The following is a 25,815-nucleotide window of genomic DNA, read 5'->3' as shown; positions in this document are numbered from 1 at the left end:
GGGAACACAGATATTCCTGACTGAGCCACTACCACTGAGAGTACCTTTGTGAACACCCTTGGGATCATGAAGAGTCCAAAGGGGAGAATTTGATGTTGATAGTGATCAATCCCTATTACGAAGCATAGGAAATACTTATGGGAGAGGTGGATGACTACATGAAAGTAGTTTTCCTGTAGGTGGAGGGCAACAAATCAATCTCCTGGATTGAATGATGGAATTATGTTAGCTAGTGTCATCATTCTGAAGTGTTGTGCTAGGACACAGTTCAAATTCTTGAGGTCAAGGATTGGTGTCCACCCTCCACCTTTCTTGGGAACAAGGAAGGAACTGGAATAGAACCCTCTTTTGAGGAACTCTGGTGGGACTGATTCTATTGCTCCTAACAGGAGGAGAGAAGGAACTTTTTTTGGTAGCTCCTTGTAACAGAGTGTCCCTGAAAAGAGTCAGGGAGGGGTGTGAGGAGGAGGAATGAAATGAAAGTACATAGAGTAACCCACTTTGATGAGCTCCAGTATCCATTTATCTGAGGTAAGTGTATAGTGAGACTTTGGCAAACCAGGAAAGTGCCTGAAACCACTATGGCTTATTGCTAAAAGCAGCCAAGTCAGCAGGCTCAGCTTAACCAAGAAAGGAGGGGAGGGGGGTTTTTGGGTGCCAGAGAGGGCAGCTTGACCCTGAGTCCTTCCTGATAAGAATTGTGTTGATGTTGCTGATACATTTTACAAGAGCAGGATGTGCCCCAGGAATGTCTATTGGGGCCTCAAGGCTGCAAACTCTGGAAAAACCCACACCTGGTTAATCGATAATCAGAAGGAACCTCTCGCTTGACCACTGAAACTGCTTACTTAACAAGTTTTCTTTAAGGGACACGTCATTCTATTACAAACGTATAAATAAGGGGGAAAAGTTTGAGGTAGTGGGACTCTTCAGGACTGGACTCTCCCTCTGGATGCATCTTGTGTTCCCCACTAGCAGACGGGCTGCTGCTGTGCCATGCGAGAGCCACACTCAGCTTTGGTAATTATCAAGGGTTGGGGGTGTTTTACTAACCTGTTGCGGACGTGTGTATAAGTGCTTGAGACTAAGTAAAGTTTAGCTTTAAGTGAAAGCACTCTTGTGTTGTCCTGTTTGTGCCAGCCATCTATTGGTCGGACGGCCGTGTCTCCCCTGATTTATTATTTCCTGACACCACCTCGTACAGAGCAAAAGTTACCAAGAGCTTTGGGTTGAAAGAACCCCAGGTAACAGAAGGCACTCCTAGGCAAGTAAGTAGCATGATAGATTATCTCCAAAGGAGGGGTAGTTTCACAACAGCTGATCGGATTGCCTGATGCCCTCGACTGAAGTGTCGAAAGTGCCTTTTAGAGGGAGTGGCTGATTGAGTAGAAGTAGGGGTGGGAGGCCCCCATTTCTATGGACTGGACTTCCTCCTAAAGGGCTCCTGAAGCTTAGTGAAAGTGTGCGGATGGTACCAAAATGATCTTGATATTTGAGTGGGTTGGAATCTAATATAGTGCCTTTTCATTGCAAGCACATAAATGGGACCTTTCCCTGGGGACAGATGTTGACTAAGAATGTTTTGACTCTTGGACTTCTTTTACTGGAATTTGAAGAGTGTTCACTAGCCTTTCCATGCCATTCTGGAAGGTCTTAAAATCATCAGCATAGGAGAGTGGTGGTGGTATTACTGTCTTGTCTCGAGATGAAGAGAACTTTACAGATGGAGATGAGAGCGCCTAAGCCAGAGACTCTTGCTCCTCCTGTATATCGCCCCGTACTGGAGAAGTGCACAGTACTGGAGAACGGTTTGTAGGTGTTGGTGGACGGTATGATACCAGTGAGTGCCAGTGCTTTCTCTTAGGCAGCCAATGGAGTTGGTCGCCATAGTGGCCCCATGTGTCCTAGTAACCCCACTACAGTGGGGGATAAGGGAAGGGACCCAATGATAATCTCTGTCTGGGCCTGTGATGTTTGGTAGGTTTCCTAAGATCCTCATCATGAAAGGGACTTATGGTGGTAGGGTAATATAGTATCAGGATGGATCCCAATACCGAAATCTCTGAGTACAGCACATCTTTCCCGAGCTAAGGATCAGGGTGGCTTCCAATGTCCTAACTGGTACCAAAGATTGGAGACTTAAGCAAGTCTCAACTTGCTACTTTCTCAGAGGTACTGGGGACATGACACGAGTAGATCTTCTCCATATTGGTGACTCTGGGTTCATGAGAGATAATGAGATTCTCTGAAAAAAGGAACTGGGAAGGAGGTGGAGGGCTCTGATAGCCTTACTTGAAGTTTGGGATGGTTCCGATTGGCGAGATGTAGGTTGTTGAGGTATCGAGATAATTGTAGTCTCATCTCCTCTTTCAGAGGTATGCTTAGATGCTGGTACCATGACACTGATGATAGACCTGTGTCTCTTGCAGTGCTGCAAGATGTCAGACGGTGCTGCCTCAGTAGTTGCTCTGGTGATAGCTATGTCCAAATGAGGTTTTGCCTCTGTCCCAAGGCTTCAGTACCACACTCAGAGCTTCTACAATACCCCTAGGGGGACGAGAGGTCTCCTGAGAATGGGTCTTATGGGGCAATCTACCTCTTTTCTTCATTTCCTTGTTTGAAGTGATAGGTTTCCTCTTCTTTAGAGTTTTAATGTCCAGAGCTGCAAATGAAGCAGCAACCAGGACCAAGGTGGCCTATGATGTAGAGACCAGTGTTCGGGAGAATAAGGACTTCTCCAGAGCTAGAGCTGAAAGATCCAAGAAGTGGAGGGGAAGGAGCCCCCCTCCCCTCTTCTACTAACACACCAGTGTTAAATAAAATAAATAGGTATCAAATGAATGCAGAAAACACTATTAAAATAAATAATAACGTAGAGAATTCACAAAGTGAAGGCAGGAAGCTGCATACAATAGAACACTCTGTCTCAAGCCACAGGCAGTTGAGAAAGAACAGCATGATGGCAGGCTCATGCCTCCCCATAACCTCTCATTCAGAGAATGAGGCATTGCTCTCCGCAGGCCTATGATCACTACACTGCACTCTCTGGCTGCAATTGCACAGGCATGCACACATCCTATGGTGGAGCACCGACAGGAATATATACTTGGAAAAACTTAGAATTCCAAGATAGCATGCTTGTATAAGGATCATCAATTAAAACCTGTGATGGGGAGAGATTTTCAATTTTTGCAAAAGTGTACTGCTACAGCATATATATTTGTGCAAATATGCAGCTAACTACTACTGAGGTTTTTCATTATAGAAAGTATTTACAAGATTTCAGTGAAGCTACACCAATTTATGACCAGCTGAGTGTCTGGCATGGTTTTTTAGACTTCTCACCACAGAAAACAGAAATCATACTTCTTTACTTAAAAATCTTGAACGGGAGCTACTTGGGTAAGTATAACTGGATTTCATATTTCACTTACCACATGAGTGATTTTCAAGGTGTTACCATCAAATCTGCATAAGCTTGTGCTGTCTTCAAGAAAAATATCACATTCCTCCAATTCCTGTGCGTTACAAGGAGGATTTTCTTTGTCAGGGTTTGGATGCTGAAACCAGAAAACAATGAAATGCACTGAAAATCTGGAGTACCTGGTACACAATATTATACTAAACTATAATGAAGCTTTACAGATCAACAGCAATGATTTATATAACAATTTACAGTTCTGCAGCTTCTTTCATACTCAATGATCCAAAAGAATTTCATGTGTTTACTTATCTACCAGAAAAGCAGCCACTTCTGGGGTGGAAGGCAGTAGATAACTGGTATGCAACACAACGTGAAACAGTGTTGGAAAGGGAACTTTTTGTTGAGAATACCTTGACAATTCCCTTCTCTTAAGGAAAGTGCCATGCAATCTTTAATGTCCATGTATATCAAATAAAACTTCCATTTAAAAGGTCTCTTCCAAAAAACTCAAAGTAAACTTCATGGTAATCAATTTAGCTACTGTACCTGGTACCTGCTCTGGAATAAAGGGCTGGGAACCATGCTGGAATGAGAATCAGGGTTTCAGTTTATCCAGGGCCAAATTTAAGTCAATGGATTTAAATCAGGGATGAATATGGTTCCAAACTAGGTATTTCAAACTAAAGTCATCCCTTCAGCTAATGGTTATGTTACTTGCCATAGCTCAGCTGTACTCCTAGATTCATGTGTGTATGTTAATTTTGCATTCATCGGGGTTGAAGTTGTAGAGCCTTTTCATTTGCTTAAGATACTGAGAATACTCACAAAAGGAGTGTTTCTATTTTGACTTTCGCAAAAAGAAAAGGAGTACTTGTGGCACCTTAGAGACTAACCAATTTATTTGAGCATGAGCTTTCGTGAGCTACAGCCTCCGCTGTAGCTCACGAAAGCTCATGCTCAAATAAATTGGTTAGTCTCTAAGGTGCCACAAGTACTCCTTTTCTTTTTGCGAATACAGAATAACACGGCTGTTACTCTGAAACCTATTTTGACTTTGTTCACTTGTGGGTGTAATGAATAATTTTTAGGCCCTTTCGATTGTCTATACCTTTTACCAGTTGCCATGCTTCCCCCACACTTATTAGATTGACTGCATAGTAAAGTGTCATCTCAGCAAGACAGGTATTTTTTACCTTCAGTTTTAAACCTAGCACAAATGCCAGAAAGTGATGGGCTGACTCACTGTGTAGTAGCTCCTGTTTATCTTCCAAACACAAACCTCCTCTCAGCATTTCTAGTAATCACTTAAAATTGACATAAGATTTATAGCTCTCTTATCTTTCTGATAATGGAAAAGGATAAACACCTGGCCTCTGGCTGATATTTCTCAAGGCAGAAAGCGAACAAAAATTGAGAGCACAGTATGTAGTGGATATGTGCTAAGGGAGATGCACTCAGGGAAGCAGATAACCAAGCCCTTTTTTTAAAATCACTTTAATAAACTGGACTTCACAAAGCACAAGAATTTCTCTCTTGCTTTCAGCTAGGCATTTATAAATTACTCAATCTACAACTGTAGAACAGTCGTACACTGAAAGGGAATTTATTACTGTTAAGCTACAGTATTTTCCATCTCTAATTTCTAGGAATCAGAAGAGTGGAACTTTGGTCAAAGGTATTAGTCTAAAATCACAGCTAGTCATAGTACAGACAATTTTTACAAACATCTGGATGGAGGAAACAGAGGGCAGCCTGACTTTTTGGGGGGCGGGGGTGGGGGAGAAGGAGATGATTGTTATGAGGAAAGGTTTCTTCTAAGGGAAGTTGAGTTTCTTAGTGGAGAAGAAACTTAGTTCAAATTCACTTTCTAACAGAAGCCTTCAAAATTATAAGGTGTGATCATGTGTGAGTGTGTGTGTTTTTTGAAGTTTGACCAAAGTGAATTTGTTTGCGCTTTGTATTTATTGCCTCCTTCTTGCATTTTGCCTATAGATTGGAATTTTTGAACCTGAACAACAGAAAAGCAGTTTATGCTAGAAATTTCAATCTTACCATGTTTAGCCGCCCTCACTAAAGAAGGAAACAACCCAAAGCACAAGTTAACTGGTTGAGCTGCTTTAGAGTTCTTCAATTTCACAGATGCCTGTTAGAACAAGGATAAGTGCAGGGTCCTGCACTTAGGACGGAAGAATCCAATGCACCGCTACAGACTAGGGACCGAATGGCTAGGCAGCAGTTCTGCGGAAAAGGACCTAGGGGTGACAGTGGACGAGAAGCTCGATATGAGTCAACAGTGTGCCCTTGTTGCCAAAAAGGCCAATAGCATTTTGGGATGTATAAGTAGGGGCATAGCCAGCAGATCGAGGGACATGATCGTTCCCCTCTATTCGACATTGGTGAGGCCTCATCTGGAGTAGTGTGTCCAGTTTTGGGCCCCACGCTACAAGAAGGATGTGGAAAAATTGGAGAGAGTCCAGCGAAGGGCAACAAAAATGATTAGGGGTCTGGAACACATGACTTATGAGGAGAGGCTGAGGGAACTGGGATTGTTTAGTCTGCAGAACAGAAGAATGAGGGGGGATTTGATAGCTGCTTTCAACTACCTGAGAAGTGGTTCCAAAGAGGATGGTTCTAGACTATTCTCAGTGGTAGAAGATGACAGGACAAGGAGAAATGGTCTCAAGTTGCAGTGGGGGAGGTTTAGGTTGGATATTAGGAAAAACTTTTTCACTAGGAGGGTGGTGAAGCACTGGAATGTGTTACGTAGGGAGGTGGTAGAATCTCCTTCCTTAGAAGTTTTTAAGGTCAGGCTTGACAAAGCCCTGGCTGGGATGATTTAATTGGGGATTGGTCCTGCTTTGAGCAGGGGGTTGGACTAGATGACCTCCTGAGGTCCCTTCCAACCCTGATATTCTATGATATTCTATAACTTTTCCATTCAAGTTTTTGGATGATTTATGTTAAGTTTTTGGATACCTCAATTAAAGCTACTTCCTTTTAGGATGAGTTGGTAAAGGGTACATTGCAAGTAAACAGCACCTTTCTCCCTTTTCTCTCTTCATAATTGGTACCTGCTTTGCTTAGAAGATGAAGAGCTCACAGCCAAAGTGAGGTGCAGAATTAGGGCTTGTCTACATTACTGCACGGGGTCGATCGAAGATACACAACTTCAGCTTCATGAATAGTGTAGCTGAAGTCAACACACTTAGATCTACTTACCACGGTGTCTTTACTGCGGTAAGTTGACAGCTGACGCTCTCCCGTGGACTCCGCTTGCGCTTCTCGTTCTGGTGGAGTACCGGAGTCGACGGGAGAACACTCAGCGGTTGATTTATTGCGTATCGTATTGACCCCTGCTGGATCGAATGCTCCCTGCTGATCTAGCGGATAGTATAGACAAGCCCTTAGACTAGCTGTTGTTTTAGTCTGAAAAACAGTTACATCTAGTTCTCAGCATCTGCTCCAGGACATTAATTCTTGACAGTCTTTCTTAAAATCAGGTCCGCATCCCATTAATCTTAAAACAATTTTTTAAAAGACCGGATTAAGAACATGCCATGTCTACCAAGCACAATATTGCTATAGGTCCATTTTCAAAGTTCATAATAAAACACAACCCTGTATTCTAAAATTTTTATTAGAAAACACTCTCTCCTGGAGCACTTCAATTTATTCTACCACAAAATTTATTCGTTAGCAAACAGATGCAAATGAGTGACAATGAGCCTTCATTTGAGATTGAAGGATTAGAATCAAAGTATTGTGCAGGTTAGAAAAATATATTTTATTGGATTTTCTAAAATATTTTAAAAATCTGACAATTGCAATGGCATTTTTGATAAATTGTTACTTTGTAGTTCAGCATCATTTCAACACAAACTAGTTTTAAAATAAAATACTAAACTTCATTCAGGTTTTAGCTTAAAAAAGGCAGTTTATGCCTTTTAAATCTTAAAATTAATTAGCATTTTTGTTTATCTCAGTAGCCAAATCCATTGTTTGTAAATATAAAAATTTTAACACTCCTGATTCACTAATAAAACAGGTGTATAATTTAAGATTACCTGTAAACACACCCAAATATTGAATCATATCACCTACAAACCACAGTATTTGACCTGCAAAATTAAATAATGATTTTAATAAAATGTCCTCTGGTTACTTTACATCACCTACTAGGTTATCAGCACTGACATGAATAGGAGTTGAGGGCACTGAGCAGGATCAAGCCTTATATAATGCATTTATAGCTATAAAAATCCAAGCTCAAAAAAATATTTTACCACGTGCTTAAGAGATTTGTTAAATAAGGTGAATTACTTAGCTAATTCAAGCTACAGCTTAAACACTGGAAGACCCTCTCCCTCCCCCCCAAAAAAAACCTATCCCAGAGATAGACTTTTTGGGAAAAAAAAAAAACTAACTAAAAAATTACATCACAAGTTACTAACTGTGACTTAATGACCAAAAGACCAATTCTTTTCTCTTTAACCCCATCTGCAGGGGTGGAAAAAAAGATTAATACAAAACTTCATACATCAGGATCCACAGGGAGTCATATTTCTCAGATTTTATATCAGATATCACTTTCTAATTAAGTCCAAGCAGCAGTTAAAATGACAGGTTTTTTGTTTTTGTTTTAAATAGGACTTTCAGGACAGTAAAAAAAAAAGAGAAAGCTTCATATAAATGTGAGTTAAGCTTATCTTTTCAGTTTTCTTTTTAAATGTCATTTACACTCAATCAATATTAAACTATGTACAATTTCCCCAGAAAGGAAAATGTAGGGGATACTCTAATTTATTAAAAACAAGAATTTAAATAATACTGGTTGGAATTTCACTTATTATTTTGATGTATTCATGGGCCAAACTAATCCTTGATGCAACATTCATAAGGTCAAGTTACGCCAAAGTTTAATTTGGCCTGGAGTTTCTATATACTCTACCGGTTATATTTACATGACCATAATATATTTTAAAACCTACATAATTCTCAACCCAGTAATTCTCCACAGTATTGCAGTATATACTGCAGATTATTAAAGGTGGGGATGGTTGCACTGACTATTAAAGTTGCCCAACACTTCTCACTAAAAAACCCTGTTTTTAGTGGTTTATAGCTTTCCCAAACTTTAACCACTTAGGTTGAAATTATCCATGCTGTTGTCTGCCTCAGACTGATTCTTCTGGAACTTCTCAGCAAAAAGGGTCCAGCTGTTTCCAACAATGAGGCGAGGGGGAAAAATATGTTCTTTTACCCATGTTACAAAATTCTGGTGACCTCTGAAAAGATCTAGCTCTCCCATGCTTTATAGCAGGGACTCAAAATTTGGTAGGAGGGTAACCTGTCAGGGATGAGCTTTTTCCCCTCTCTATGAAAAATTTGGCCAAGTTATAAACCTTTGGAAAAAAAAATCAGTGTGCACATGCTCAGTAGAGACTTGCTAGAGCTTAACAGCTAAAATCTCCAAAGGTTCCATCCTCACTGAGCATGCTCGAGCCTCTCAAGTCCTAGTATTCCAACTGAAGTCAATGGGAGCTGTGCTTTGAACACAAAGCGCTATACAACGCTAAATTCTCTGAAAAATCATGTCCTACGCATTTCAATTTGGATATACAAAGCTAGTGGAAATTTTTGACCTTAATCTTTGTGCCTGAGTTTTCCTTTGTCAACTGGAGATAATACCACCGTCCTCACCTCACAGGAGAGTGATGAAAATAAAGTCATTAATGTTTGTGAAGCATTTGGATTCTATAGTGATGAGCACCACAGATAAACCATAAGGAAAGCAATAATTCTGTCTTCAGATCTGGGTTTGAATAGTGTGCACTAAATAAAGCATAGGGCCACACAATACTGAATAGCTGCTGTGTAACTATTTTTATTTAGCATGTGCATAGTCGTCTAGCCAAGCGATGGCATCTTCAGTGGCGTGATGCAGTTCTTCTAAGCCACTGCTGAATCTAGTCAGCAGGCATTCATCGACAATGTGCGTCATCGTCTGTGTTGCGCTGCAGCTACACAACGGGCTGTCACAAAGGCCCCAGCGATACTGGTTGGCTGCACAGAAACCTTGCCTGGTCCAGAACCTGTTCAACCGGGACCACTGGCGATGGGGCAGGTCAAAACCAGGTGGGCAAATTGTGGAGTCGGCGACAAGGGACTGGTTGGGGATTATAACACTTATCCATTCCTCTTGCCAAAGTGTTTCCGCCCTAATGTCCTGGCGGGGTGGATGAGACAATAATGGGTGACGTGAGAGCCAACATGTAGTTGGTGGTTTAAAAAGGTCATTGTGCAGTGGCTGGCTTGAGTTGGCACGTACTTTCTCCAATAACTTGCCAGTGGCAACCTCTCGTCTGATATGAGGAGGAGCAATATTGCTCAGAACTGGAAGCCACGGGAGTGGAGTGCCGGAGACGCAGGGTGCCAGAGATGATACGCTTGGCAACATGTAACTGCGTATCCGCCAGTTCGGTGTGTGACAATCAACTCCAAACTGGTACGCAGTACTCTACCACCGAATACAAGGTGGCAAGAGCTGACGTCTGCAAAGTTGGAGCACGAGCACCCCCATGACGAACCTGCCAGTTTGCTAAGAAGATTGTTACCTGTCTTAATTTTAGCTGCTGCCTTCTTCAGGTGGGCATGGTAACTCAGTGTGCAGTCTAAGGTTACACCTAATAGATCGGTTCTACTTCATGCTTCACCTTCTGACCATTCAAATAAACACTGTCTATCCTGTGTACTAAGTGAAGCAGGGGGCCTGTGAAAAAAATAGTATGTGATCATGTAATTGAAAAGTCTGTATCAATATGCATTTTCATGAGGGGGTCAAATTTAGGTTGTATACGCATAGCATTTTCTACCTTTTGAGTGCTTGAATTTGCAGCCTTGTTCTTTTAATATATTTTGTGTTATATTTTAAACAGTGGAATAATTAATTATGAAAATGCCACTTGCTGTTCCATAATTGAGAGCGTTGAGATTTGCACTTAAAGCAGGGATTCAGTTACTTAGTTATATATGAAAAATTCACCTTACAATCCCCAAAGTTACAGCACTTTCAGTACTGAATGAATTTTCTGAGAATTTGCAAGTAAATGTATAAATCAATTTAGGAGTTACAATTAATTTTAAAATGAGCTCTTTAAGAAATTTACCACTCTGTCAGACAAATTTTGGTCATGAACAATCTTCATAATAGAATAATTAAGACCTTTCAAATTTCTCATATAGTTAAAACTCATTGACATTTCATACCAGGGCTACATTTTTTTAAAAATTATGATTACTGAACTTTTTGCCATTAATTTTCAAACTGAAACTTAAGTCTTCAGCAGGGATGATGGACAGTGTTCTATGACTGACAACTTTGCTCTTTCCAAAAAAGGCTCCATTCGCTCTCAGTGGGAGTGAGGCAAAAGTGCCTTTCAAGAAAATATTCACCCAGGGCAGAAATTGTATTAAATAGTCATCATTGTAAACAGTCAGACCTGCAATATAGTGTTGTAAGATAACAATCTCATCTCCATGGTAGCTACACTGAGACTCATTCAGGCAGGCAATTGTCTCACCCACTCAGACATGGCTAGATCTCCAGTGCAGAAGACACACCAAAAACGTAAAAATCATATGAGTCCATGTCCTTGCCTGATCATCACTTCCTTAAAGACGTTCTCCCTAACGCCTTTGATTCTACAAGCTGGAAGAATAACACAGCGCCACCCTTAAAGCTCATGGACTTTGTAAGGATTACTATACTCCATTCCAGATAATACTATCCTTCCCCAAAACCAGTTCTGGTAAAAGATCAGGACCTCTCACCATTCACAGCTGACACACATACTTGCTTGCAAGTTCACAGAACCTGGCAAGAACAGGGCTGGCATTGCAAAAACACACACATTCCTAAGTAGTACTAGGCACAGGACACTCATGCAAACACATTCCAGAAGGGTGGTACCAGAACACCCTGATACAGAGTTATCGTGTAAACACACTCCCTGAAAGATAACACAAGGACACACTGACCCCGTTAAAGATAAGAGTCGGTTGATGGGGTGATGAATAGAGATGTTTTAATCAACCCAAAATGTACAAGGTAAACAGTGGTAATTAACCACCTCGGAGGGACAATACATAACTTGATGGTATCAGTGTATAAAAGAAGAGTCACAGAGGTTGTGTCTCCATCCAGACGAGGCGGGGGATGGAAAGTCCCACCATTCATTGAGCTGGTCCATTGTTACAGGCATACATGTGTTAGTGGTCCTGTAAAGTTTCCGGAACACTAGGACAGTGCTTCATCGATAATAAAATGAAATGAGTCAGTGGTTTTATTGGGCAGTTCGATCGAGGTCTGTTGTGTCAGCTATCTGCGCAGAGCTGGGACAGCATACTGAAAGAACACACGCACCCAACAACTAACTATAGTAGGAAAACAAACACACAACACACCACACTCAATCATCTTTGTGTGCTTTGTTGAGCAAACAGTATGTCAGTTGAATTCAGTCTGTGTGTGGATTACATTATAATTTAAACCTCATATTGTATGTAGAGATTATGAAAAATTATTAAAAAGATACTTGGTGCCACTATGGTTTGATACTTATAACTGACCAGAAGAGAAATGTTAGTAGTTAGAATCCTAAATGACCTGACTGACTACATAATGTCAGGGAAAGGAGAGCCTGGCTCCCCAAGAAGGTACAACTTGAGCATCTCTATGAGGATTTTCAACTGTTATTTTTAATTTTAATTTCTTACCATTTCTTCAGAGGTAAGATGCATCAGACGTTCAGCTACCGCAGAACACTGGGAAGAGTCCATGATTAATTCTCCTCGTGAGTCACCCACTATCAGCTCTGGCCACATGGGTCCTTCATCTTTCTTAATTAGAGAAATCTCCAAACTAAAGGACAAATATGGGGTTGGAAGGTAAGAATATATTTAACATTAAAGATAATATTATATTCGGAAGCTGACAATCACCACCTCTAAATGTGGATTTTAGAGGAGGGGAAGGATTAACAATCCAAAAATTATATCCTAATTTTTGCAATTCACATAATCTGCAATAAAAAGTTTCCTTTTGTAGTTACTCCAAAGTAATGATATCCATCAGAAAGTCAAAACAAAAATAGATGCAGGTGACATCTAGAGGCTTTTCATAAATTACAAGGCCAGAAGGGACCATTGTGATCATCTTGTCTGATCTCCTGAATAACCACCCCAAAATAATTCCTAGATCATATATTTTAGAAAAAGAGCCAAGTTTGATTTAAAAATTGTCAATGAAGGAGAATAGACCAAGACCCTTGGTAAGTTGTTCCAGTGGTTAATTACTTTCACTGTTAAAAACGTATGCCTTATTTCCAATCAAAATTTGTCTAGCTTCAACTTGCAGGCATTGGATTGTGTTATACCTTTCTCTGCTAGATTGATGAACTAATTATTAAATATTTGTTTCCTATGTGCCTTGGCTCTACACTGTCCCTCCCCCACACATGCTGAGGAAATCACCATGAAACTTCAGCAGATGAAGCACATAGGCAGCAGGTGTGAACATCAGTTGTGAGAAACTCACTCCAAATCCATTCAAGAGCATAAAGGTTTCTGACAGAAGTACACCACCATAATAAGGAAAGAAAAAAGTGTCTACTCTACCTCCATCACAGTTGCAAAACCACAGCCAGCAGGGTTATTCCGCCTGGCAATCTGGACTTCATAATCCAGCCACTGGGTCAAATCACCAGCCACTAAAAGGCAGAAAACTCTGAACCAGAGTTGACCGCATTAGCCACCATGCCACTATTTGATGGTATATGGCCTCAACACACTCACTGAAGCTGAAGGAGTCTACTGAACGTCCCTCTTGGCTAATAAATATCAAACTATTCACGGCTAATGGAAGTTACCAACACCTCCTTCAGAGGAGCAAATCTACCACTCACCTTGAAAAATACTATCATCCATCCAATCCTCAAAACAAACAAACAAAAAAAAACCTACCAGAACTCCTCAGTCCTTAAGATCTCTCAGCATTTTTTTCCCTGGGTAGTTTAGCAGGGCCACTTCTCTGGATGAGGTGTTTTAATCTGCCCACTCCTACAAAAGTCATTGATAAAGTAGCAACAAAGAATCACACATCACCATATGACATTAGGTTTCAAACCAGGGCACAGTCTATACCGAGAAAGTTAATGGAAAAAATCCTGTCATATTCTTATATAAAACCTTTATAAAATGACTATGTAAGCATGCCTTTTCATAGCTGTTGATACTTGCAACTTAACAATAGCAACCCCACGACAGCCCAAATCATGTGGCTTTGCAGAATTGTACAATGGATTTCAGTTTCTCTGCAGTGAATAAGAAGTTACTGTCCCATTCCACAAGCTTTCAGAGGATTTTCTTAAAGTATCAAAAATGGAGAGAGAAAAAAAAACATACCAGTGATGATTGGAATCAGTAAGCCTTTTTCTTATTTTTAGTTCATATTAATTGAATATTTTACAATAGTTAGCACTTAAAGATAAATTAAAGACAGCTAGTGCCAATTGGCACTCTAGAAGTGTTTGTGAAATGAAGCTTTATCAAAGAGATGTTATCCTGACCTAATGAGTTTTTAAAAACTGGATATGTTTAGTGAGGGGAAAAAAAAGACTGAAGGAGGACCTGATAAGTCTTCAGACACGTTAAAGTTAGTGTCATAAATATAAAGGGAAGGGTAAACTCCTTTGAAATCCCTCCTGGCCAGGGGAAAGCTCCTCTCACCTGTAAAGGGTTAAGAAGCTAAAGGTAACCTTGCTGGCACCTGACCAAAATGACCAATGAGGAGACAAGATACTTTCAAAAGCTGGGAGGAGGGAGAGAAACAAAGGGTCTGTGTGTCTGTCTATATTCTGTCTTTGCTGGGGATAGACCAGGAATGGAGTCTTAGAACTTTTAGTAAGTAATGTAGCTAGGTACGTGTTAGATTATGATTTCTTTAAATGGCTGAGAAAAGAACTGTGCTGAATAGAATAACTATTTCTGTCTGTGTATCTTTTTTGTAACTTAAGGGTTTGCCTAGAGGGGTTCTCTATGTTTTGAATCTAATTACCCTGTAAGATATCTACCATCCTGATTTTACAGGGGGGGTTTCTTTATTTCTATTTACTTCTATTTTTATTAGAAGTCTTCTTGTAAGAAAACTGAATGCTTTTTCATTGCTCTCAGATCCAAGGGTTTGGGTCTGTGGTCACCTATGCAAATTGGTGAGGCTTTTTATCCAACATTTCCCAGGAAAGGGGGGGTGCAAGTGTTGGGAGGATTGTTCATTGTTCTTAAGATCCAAGGGTCTGGGTCTGTAGTCACCTAGGCAAATTGGTGAGGCTTTTTACCAAACCTTGTCCAGGAAGTGGGGTGCAAGGTTTTGGGAAGTATTTTGGGGGGAAAGACGCGTCCAAACAGCTCTTCCCCAGTAACCAGTATTAGTTTGGTGGTGGTAGCAGCCAATCCAAGGACAAAGGATGGAATATTTTGTACCTTGGGGAAGTTTTGACCTAAGCTGGTAAAGATAAGCTTAGGAGGTTTTTCATGCAGGTCCCCACATCTGTACCCTAGAGTTCAGAGTGGGGGAGGAACCTTGACATTTGGTTATAAAGAGAACAGTGATTAATAGTTTTCCATGTGCACCTGCAGCAAGGGAGATGTAGTTTAGGAAAAACTTTCTAACTACAAGGGTAGTTAAGCACCTGAATAAGCTCTCAAGGGAGGTTGTGGAATTCCAGTCATTGGAGATTTTCAAGAATAGGTTAGACAAAAACCTGTCAGAGATAGTCTAGGTATACTTGGTCCTACCTAAGTGTGGGGATGGTCTGGATGACCTCTCAAGGATCCTTCCAGCCCTATACGGCTATCATCTCCAAAATGAAAAGAGCAGAGAACAGGGTGAATATATTGTAATTATTCTTATAAACTGCAATCAAGTCACCCCTTACCTTTCTCTTGTTCAGTTAAATAGATTGAGCACCTGGAGTCTACCACTATAAGGCACGTTTTCTAATCCTGTAATATTTCTTGTGGCTCTTCTCTGAACCCTCTCCAATTTAACAATATCTGTGGACACCAGAACTAGACACAGTATTTTAGAGTGGTCAACACCAGTGCCAAACACACATGTAAAATTACCTCTCTGCTCCTGCTTGAGAAATCCCTCTTTATGGATCCCAGCATTCCATTATAGATATGATTCAACAGTGTGGCTTGGTTGTCAAGAAGGCTAATGGCATTTTGGGTTGTATAAATAAGAGCATTGCCAGCAGATCAAGGGACGTGATCATTCCCCTCTTTTGGCTTGGTGAGGCCTCATCTGGAGTACTGTGTCCAGTTTTGGGCCCCATACCACAAGAAGGATGTGGAAAAATTGGAAAGAGTCCAGCGGAGGGCAAAAAAAATGATTAGGGGGCTGGAGCACATGATTTATGAGGAAAGACGGAGGGATTATTTAGTCTGCAGAAGAGAAGAATGAGGGGGGATTTGATAGCTGTGTTCAACTACCTGAAAGGGGGTTCCAAAGAGGATGGATCTAGACTGTTCTTAGTGGTAGCAGATGACAGAACAAGGAGTAATGGTCTCAAGTTGCAGTGGGGGAGGTTTAGGTTGGATATTAGGAAAAACTTTTTCACTAGGAGGGTGGTGAAACACTGGAATGAGTTACCTAGGGAGGTGGTGGAATTTCCTTCCTTAGAGGTTTTTAAGGTCAGGCTTGACAAAGCCCTGGCTGGGACGACTGAGTTGGGGATTGGTCCTGCTTTGAGCAGGGGGTTGGACTAGACGACCTCCTGAGGTCCCTTCCAACCCTGATATTCTATTCTATGATTAGCCCCTTTAGCCAGTGTTGCACTCGGAGCTCATGATCAGCTGATTCTCCACCACTTCCCCCAATTCTTTTAGATAGTCACTTCTTCCTAACAGAGAGTCCTCCATCCTGTAAGTAGGGCCTGTGTTCTTTATTCCTAGATGTATACATTTATATTTAGTCATATTAAAATGCATAGTTAATTTTCACCCAACTTAAGCAACCCACATTCCTCTATGTCAGCGACCTGTCCTCTTCATTACTTATCGCTTCCCCCAAATTTTTTTCATTGGCAAAATTAATAAGCTATGATTTTTAGTTTTCTTCCAGGTCACTGATAAAAATGTTAAATAGCTAGGACCAAAAACTGATGCCTGCAGGATTTCACTAGAAACACACCCACTCAATGATGATTCCCCTTTTAAAATTACATTGAGACCTATCAGTTAGCCAGCTTTTAACGCACTTCATGTGTGCCACGTTAATTTTATATCTTTCGAGTCTTGTAATCAAATTGGCATGTGCTACCAAGTCAAATGCCTTACAGAACTCTAAGTATTTTACGTCAACATCTTAATCAACTTTAAGAGTCTAAATACAGAATCTCCTCATTGTTCCTGAGTTTTCACTTTAAATTTAGTGTCATTAAAAGTAGATATTAAAAGTATGTGTGCGCGCATGCGCATTTATTATCTCTCTCAAATATATATATATATATATATATGAGAGAGAGAGAGAGAGAGAGAGACACACACACACACACAAAGCTTTGTCCATGTCTCCGTGGGTCCTGCGTTTCCTGGCAGATTTTGCTAGCCTCAGAGGCTCACTGTGACCCTCCACGTAACCCTTCTCTCTCTAGAGACAAGGGTCCCAGTCTACTGAGCCATTTTCATCATAAGCCAGCAAGGGAGGTGAGGAGAAGCTATCCTCCCTTGCACAGTCTCTGTTGTCTCCCAGTCTCAGTGATTAACACACACACACATAAATAAAAATAAATAAAATACCTATTTAAAATATATATATTAGGGCCATCAATCGCAGATAACTCACACAATTAAAAAAACTAATCACAATTAATTGCATTGTTAAACAATAGAATACCAATTGAAATTTATTAAATATTTTTGGATGTTTTCTACTTTTTCAAATATATTGATTTCTGTTACAACACAGAATACAAAGTGTACAGTGCTCACTTGATATTATTTTTTATTACATATTTGCACTGTAAAAGTGATAAATAAAAGAAATAGAACTTTCAAGTAACCTCATAAGTACTGCAGTGCAATATCTTTATCAGGAAAGTGTAACTTACAAAGGTAGATTTTTTCTGTTACATAAGTGGACTAAAACAAAACAATGTAAAACTTCAGCATCTACAAGACCACTCAGTCCTACTTATTGTTCAGCCAATCGCTAAGACAAACAAGTTTGCTTACATTTACAGGAGATACTGCTGCCTCCTTCTTATTTACATCATCTAAAAGTGAGAACAGACGTTCACGTGGCACTTTTGTAGTCAGCGTTGCAAGATATTTATGTGCCAGATATGCTAAACATTCAGATGCCCCTTCATTCTTTGGCCACCATTCCAGAGGACATGCTTCCATGTTGATGATGCTCATTAAAAAAAATGCGTTAATTAAATTTGTGAATGAACTCCTTGGGGGAGAATTGTATGTCTCCTGTTTTACCCGCATTCTGCCATATATTTCATGTTATAGCAGTCTCACATGATGACCCAGAACGTTCATTTTAAGAACACTTTCACAGCAGATTTGACAAAACGCAAAGAAGGCACCAATGTGAGATTTCTAAAAATAGCTACAGCACTCGACACAAGATTTAAGAATCTGAAGTGCCGTCCAAAATCTGAGAGGGACGAGGTGTGGAGCACGCTTTCAGAAGGCTTAAAAGAGCAAAACTCTGATGCAGAAACTACAGAACCTGAACCACCAGAAAAGAAAATCAACCTTCTGCTGGTGGCAGCTGACTCAGATGATGAAAATGAACATGTGTCGGTCCACTCTGCTTTGGACCGTTATCGAGCCGAACCTGTCATCAGCATGGAAGCATACCTCTGGAATGATGATTGAAGCATGAAGGGACATATGAATCTTTAGCATATCTGACATGAAAATATCTTGTCACGCCAGCTACAACAGTGCCATGCGAATGCCTGTTCTCACTTTCAGGTGACATTTTAAATAAGAAACAGACAGCATTATCTCCTGCAAATTGTAACCAAGCTTGTTTGTCTGAGCGATTGGCTGAAGTAGGACTGAGTGGACTCTAGAGTTTTGCAGTTCTATTTCTTAATGCAGTTTTTTTTTTTAATTCTACATTTGTAAGTTCATCTTTCATGATAAAGAGACTGAACTACAGTACTTAGATGACTTGAAAAATACAATTTCTTTTTTTTACAGTGCAAATATTTGTAATAAAAATAACTACAAAGTGAGCACTGTACATTTTGTATTCTGTGTTGTAACTGAAATTAATATATTTGAAAATGTAGAAAACATCAAAAATATTTAAATAAATTGTATGCTTTTATTATTTAACAGTGTGATTAATCGTGATGAAATGTTTATTTAGAGTTTACTAGGATGACTATTTGAAAGTACACTTTCACAATGTGTCATCTGGGGTTAATACATCTATTTTTTGCGTTTCCGATAGAGCTCATACAGCTACAAAACGTTCAACAACTGTCTACTGTCCTTTGTATAAAATTAGTTTTCAGAAAGGATGTGTTAACTGTGTAAAGATAAATATGGTAAGACATGAAATGTTCATTCCAATACAAAAAGTATATTTTGCATAATTAGGATGTATATTAGTCTATACTAATAAGAATTCTAAAACCTATGAATAACCGCTTTTCCACAAAAATAATCAGATAAAGAAACTGGAGATACTGGGCCTGATTCACCATTGTGTGACTCGAGTTGGTTTCTAAAACTGGAATGAAGAAACTGTGAATCAGGCCCTTTTTGTATAACTTTATAAGATAACGTCTGATGTGCATCTAGTATCCAACAACAGAAAATGATTTTATAATTGACCGATTGCTACACCATAGTGCAAAACTATTAGTGTGGTTCTAGTAAAATGAAGAACAGTAAGTACAGTTTAATATATTGAAATGTACAATTTACTATTTATGACTTATACCTTTTCCCATTCACTGAAAGACTGAGAAACAGATTCATGAAATATAACCCACATGAGAGTCAGTTCAGTGTCACTGTGTAATTTTTCACTAGAGCGTTTAATAGCAAATTAATCACTGAAATGTTACATTAATATAAGTGAGTTCAAAGTTTAACGCCTAGCCATTCCATTATTCTTCCCTCCCCAAAACTATCATTTGCATAGGACTTGCATCTTCAGGAAAGGGGAATATTTTTGTCAATCAATATTAAGTATAAAAGTATTTGGAGTGAAAGGAACCATTAAGAAACAACAAAAATACTTCTGTTGAAAGTAGTATCAGAAGCAGTGTTATAACGCGATACCATTTTTGTTTTTTTTTACGGCAACTGTTAATAGAAACCTCTTTCTAAGGTACATGCCTTAGAAACGTATAGATACAGGCAATTATTTCAAAACAAACATTCACACAAACATTCAAATAGAATTAATACTCAGTTCTGAAAGTCCCACTGGCAACTGGGAGGCATTCATGGACAGAGGACTGTTCTCTCGAGATGGACTTCACCTGAGTAGGGAGGGAAATAGACTTCTAGGATGGAGGCTGGCACAACTAATTAAGAAAGCTTTAAACTAGGAATTTGGGGGAGATGGTTGGGAGATGTCCAGGTAATCTCCACACTGGATTTTAGCATTCAGAGGAAAGAAAACCAAGTAAGAAAGGATACAGCCATGGGTAGGAGGAAGGGCAGTGTAGATACCAGTCTAATAGGTTATACTGGCTGTAGAATGACCATGCCTAATAGGGTACAGGATATGAGTGAGACCAAACACAAAAATTAAGATGTTTGTACACTAATGCGAGGAGCCTAGGTAACAAAATGGAGGAACTAGAGCTACTGGTGCAGGAAGTGAAACCAGATATTATAGCGATAACAGAAACATAGTGGAATAGTAGTCATGACTGGACTACAGGTATTGAAGGGTATGTGCTGTTTAGGAAAGACCGAAATAAAGGTAAAGGTGGGGGAGTAGCATTGTATATCAATGATGAGGTAGACTGTAAAGAAATAAGAAGCGATGGAATGGATAAGCCAGAGTCTGTCTGGGCAAAAATCACATTGGAGAAGAAAACTATTAGAGCCTCCCCTGGGATAGTGCTTGGGGTGTGCTATAGACCGCCAGGATCTAATTTGGATACGGATAGAGCCCTTTTTAATGTTTTTAATAAAGTAAATACTAATGGAAACTGTGTGATCAATGGGAGACTTTAACTTCCCAGATATAGACTGGAGGACGAGTGCTAGTAATAATAATAGGGCTCAGATTTTCCTAGATGTGATTGCTGATGGATTCCTTCATCAAGTAGTTGCTGAACCGACTAGAGGGGATGCCATTTTAGATTTGGTTTTTGGTGAGTAGTGAGGACCTCATAGAAGAAATGGTTGCAGGGGACAACCTTGGTTCAAGTGATCATGAGCTAATTCAGTTCAAACTGCATGGAAGGATTAACAAAAATAAATCTGCAACTAGGGCTTTTGATTTCAAAAGGGCTGACTTTCAAAAATTAAGGAAATTAGTTAGGGAAGTGGATTGGACTGAAGAATTTATGAATCTAAAAGGTAGAGGAGGCCTGAAATTATTTTAAATCAAAGCTGCAGAAGCTATCGGAAGCCTGCATCCCAAGAAAGAGGAAAAAATTCAAAGGCAGGAGTTGTAGACCAAGCTGGATGAGCAAGCATCTCAGAGAGGTGATTAAGAAAAAGCAGAAAGCATATAGGGAGTGGAAGAAGGGAGGGATCATCAAGGAAAGCTACCTTATTGAGGTCAGAACACGTAGGGATAAAGTGAGACAGGCTAAAAGTCAAATAGAGTTGGACCTTGCAAAGGGAATTAAAACCAATAGTAAAAGGTTCTATAGTCCTATAAATAAGAAGAAAACAAAGAAAGAAGAAGTGGGATCGCTAAACACTGAGGATGGAGTGGAGGTCAAGGATAATCTAGGCATGGCCCAATATCTAAACAAATACTTTGCCTCAGTCTTTAATAAGACTAAAGAGGATCTTAGGGATAATGGTAGCATGACAAATGGGAATGAGGATATGGAGGTAGACATTACCATATTTGAGGTAGAAGCGAAACTCAAACAGCTTAATGGGACTAAATCGGGGGGCCCAGATAATCTTCATCCAAGAATATTAAAGGAATTGGCACATGAAATTGCAAGCCCATTAGCAAGAATTTTTAATGAATCTGTAAACTCAGGGGTTGTACTGCATGATTGGAGAATTGCTAACATAGTTCCTATTTTTAAGAAAGGGAAAAAAAGTGATCCGGGTAATTATAGGCCTGTTAGTTTGACATCTGTAGTATGCAAAGTCTTCGAAAAAATTTTGAAGGAGAAGGTAGTTAAGGACATTGAAGTCAATGGTCAATGGGACAAAATACAACATGGTTTTACAAAAGGTAGATCATGCCAAACCAACCTGATCTCCTTCTTTGAGAAAGTAACAGATTTTTTAGACAAAGGAAACGCAGTGGATCTAATTTACCTAGATTTTAGTAAGGCATTTGATACCGTGCCACATGGGGAATTATTAGTTAAATTGGAAAAGATGGGAATCAACAGGAAAATTGAAAGGTGGATAAGGAATTGGTTAAAGGGGAGACTACAATGGGTCCTACTGAAAGGTGAACTGTCAGGCTGGAGGGAGGTTACCAGTGGAGTTCCTCAAGGATCAGTTTTGGGACCAATCTTATTTAATCTTTTTATTACTGACCTCAGCACAAAAAGTGGGAGTGTGCTAATAAAGTTTGCGGATGATACAAAGCTGGGAGGTATTGCCAATTTAGAGAAGGACCGGGATATCCTACAGGAGGATCTGGATGACCTTGTAAACTGGAGTAATAGTAATAGGATGAAATTTAATAGTGAGAAGTGTAAGGTTATGCATTTAGGGATTAATAACAAGAATTGTAGTTATAAACTAGGGACACATCAATTAGAAGTAACGGAGGAGGAAAAGTATTGGTCGATCATAGGATGACTATGAGCTGCCAATGTGATATGGCCGTGAAAAAAGCTAATGCGGTCTTGGGATGCATCAGGAGAGGTATTTCCAGTAGGGATAAGGTGGTTTTAGTACCGTTATACAAGGCACTGGTGAGACTTCACCTGGAATACTGTGTGTGCAGTTCTTGTCTCCCATGTTTAAGAAGGATGAATTCAAACTGGAACAGGTACAGAGAAGGGCTACTATGATGATCCGAAGAATGGAAAACCTGTCTTATGAAAGGAGACTCAAGGAGCTTGGCTTGTTTAGCCTAACCAAAAGAAGGTTGAGGGGAGATATGATTGCTCTCTATAAATATATCAGAGGGATAAATACTGGAGAGGGAGAGGAATTATTTAAGCTCAGTACCAATGTGGACACAAGAACAAATGGATATAAACTGGCCACCAGGAAATTTAGACTAGAAATTAGATGAAGGTTTCTAACCATCAGAGGAGTGAAGTTTTGGAATAGCCTTCCAAGGGAAGCAGTGGGGGCAAAAGCTCTATCTGACTTTAAGATTAAACTCAATAAGTTTATGGAGGAGATGGTATGATGGAATAACATGGTTTTGGTAATTAAATATTCATGGTAAATAGGCCCAATGGCCTGTGATAGGATATTAGATGGGGTGGGATCAGAGTTACCTAGGAAAGAATTTTCTGTAGTATCTGGCTGATTAATCTTGCCCATATGCTCAGGGTTTAGCTGATCGCCATATTTGGCGTCGGGAAGGAATTTTCCTCCAGGGCAGACTGGAAGAGGCCCTGCAGGTTTTTCGCCTTCCTTTGTAGCATAGGGCACGGGTCACTTGCTGGAGGATTCTCTGCTCCTTGAAGTCTTTAAACTATGATTTGAGGACTTCAATAGCACAGATATAGGTGTGAGGTTTTTTGCAGGAGTGGTGGGTGAAATTCTGTGGCCTGCGTTGTGCAGGAAGTCGGACTAGATGATCATAATGGTCCCTTCTGACCTAAATATCTATGAATCTTTAAGGCCTCAATCCTGCAATCACTTAAATACATGGTTAATTAAAAACATGTGACTAGTCCTACTGACATCAATGAAACTATGTATGTGCTTGGCTGAGTTGGGGCCTAAAGCAGCAGCTTTGGGCATGAAATAGTATATGGGTTAGTATATTTCCTAAAAGCTGTACAGGGGTTTTTGAGTTGGAAAAATGCCTATTTTGCTCTAAGACACTGTCTGGTGAATGGAAAGTAAAAAATCAAAGCACCTCCTGGCTGACTGCACATCATAGGGTCCCGCAGATAAATGAACCGTCCCGGCCTGCCAGCAGATTTCCCTGATGGGCCTCATGCCAAAGGTTGCCAATCCCTGGCATAGAGAATACACTTATAAAGTTTATGGATTATACCAAGCTGGGAGGGGTTGCAAGTGCTTTGGAAGATAGGATTAAAATTCAAAATGATCTGGACAAACTGGAGAAATGGACTGAAGTAAATAGGATGAAGTTCAATAAGGACAAATGCAAAGTACTCCACTTTGGAAGGAACAATCAGTTGCACACATACAAAATGGGAAATGACTGCCTAGAAAGGAGTACTGCAGAAAGGGATCTGGGGAGGAGGGGGGTCATAGTAGACCATATGCTAAATATGAGTCAACAGTGTAACACTGCAGCAAAAAAAGCAAACATCATTCTGGAATGTATTAGCAGGAGTACTGTACTTCTTTTACTCTACTCCGCGATGATTAGGCTTCAACTTGAGTATTGCGTCCAGTTCTGGGTGCCGCATTTCAGGAAAGATGTGGACAAATTTGAGAGAGTCCAGAGAAGAGCAACAAAAATGATTTAAGGTCTAGAAAACATGATCTATGAGGTAAGATTGAAAAAAATTGGGTTAGTTTAGTCTGGAAAAAAGAGACGACTAAGAGGGGACATTATAACAGTTTTCATGTATGTAAAAAAGGTTGTTACAAGGAGGAGGGAGAAAAATTGTGTTTCTTAACCTCTGAGGATAGGACAAGAAGCAATGGGCTTAAATTGCAGCAAGGGCGGTTTAGGTTGGACATTAGGAAAAACTTCCTAACGGTCCCGTGATTAAGCACTGGAATCTCCATCACTGGAGATTTTTAAGAGCAGATTATACAAACACCTGTCAGGGATGGTCTAGATAATACTTAGTCCTGCCATGAGTGCAGGGGACTGGACTAGATGACCTCTTCAGGTCCCTTCCAGTCCTATGATTCTATGATCACTGCTACTATATATTTTATTCATGATCACTAAAATTAAAAAAAGGGAAAAAAAGAAAAACAGTATTCAAGCTGCAGCAAAGACAAAATAAAATGTGAGTATCCTCTATGAAACAAAGAGTGCTAGTTCTACAATGACAGATTGCTTGAAGAATGGTTTTGCAAAACTATATATCTTACTGAACACCAACCCATTAGATACAGTAATCACAAGAAAGGTTTCCCAGAAATAGGCCCACTCAAGATGATTTGGTTAATACATTGCTCTTTTAAGAGAAGTTGGCCAACAACTTATAGCTGAACCAGATTAACAACATAAAATATCACTAAAAGAATCACCGGATTGCTCTATGGAACCCAGTGTTCTTGACAATTACCTTCCTGCAAAAAAGCAGTACATGACAGATTTTTAAATGTACATTTCTATTAACATTTAATAATGATTTTACCTCTGTGTTTTATATTGTTTACAGCCAATAACTAAAGGTTTTCCGCACTAATATTGTTTTATTGGCTTTAGGCAATTTTCATTGACAAATCTGTTTACCAAAGAGTAAAGGGATTACATACTATGGGGCAAGAAAAAAGGATTCATGCCTGTCATTCAATTACATCTCATTCACCATCATGTTCTTCACAACCTTCAGTGCTGCAGAAGTGAAGCCACCTTAATGTAATTAACAGACAGCTGGTTTAAAACAAACAAAAGGAAGTATTTTTTCCACACAACACACAGTCAACCTGTGGAACTTCTTGCTAGAGGATGTTGTGAAGGCCAAGACTATAACAGGGTTCAAAAAAGAACTAGGTAAGTTCATGGAGGATAGGTCCAACAATGGCTATTAGCCAGGATGGGGGCAGGGATGGTGTCCCTAGCCTCTGTTTGCCAGAAGCTGGGAATGGGCAACAGAGGATGGATCACTTGATGATTACCTGTTCTGTTCATTCCCTGTGGGGCACCTGGCATTGGCCATTGTCAGAAGACAGGATACTGGGCTAGATGGACCTTTGGTCTGACCCAGTACGGCCACTGTCATGTTCTTAACTTTGAAGAGCATCTTTATGAAGGGGCTGAGCTGTTGGTAACACAGAAGACATCATTTTAA

At 39.9% G+C, this 25,815-nt stretch overlaps 1 protein-coding gene across 1 annotated transcript in view; it reads right to left on the bottom strand.

The window, feature by feature from the left end:
- The window catches only part of NUDCD1 (NudC domain containing 1), a 149,342-nt gene that overhangs the window by 26,222 nt on the left and 97,305 nt on the right, over positions 1 to 25,815 (bottom strand). Inside the window, exons 7-8 of the mRNA XM_048841496.2 lie at positions 12,200 to 12,344; positions 3,435 to 3,560 (exon numbers count right to left, since the gene is read on the bottom strand). Coding sequence (XP_048697453.1) covers positions 3,435 to 3,560; positions 12,200 to 12,344 — 271 coding nt within the window. The remainder of the gene's footprint in view (positions 1 to 3,434; positions 3,561 to 12,199; positions 12,345 to 25,815) is intronic.

The sequence above is a fragment of the Caretta caretta genome, chromosome 2 (genome assembly GCF_965140235.1).
Source record: "Caretta caretta isolate rCarCar2 chromosome 2, rCarCar1.hap1, whole genome shotgun sequence".
In the NCBI taxonomy this organism is placed as follows: domain Eukaryota; kingdom Metazoa; phylum Chordata; order Testudines; family Cheloniidae; genus Caretta; species Caretta caretta.
This window is presented reverse-complemented; position numbering and strand designations above follow the sequence as displayed.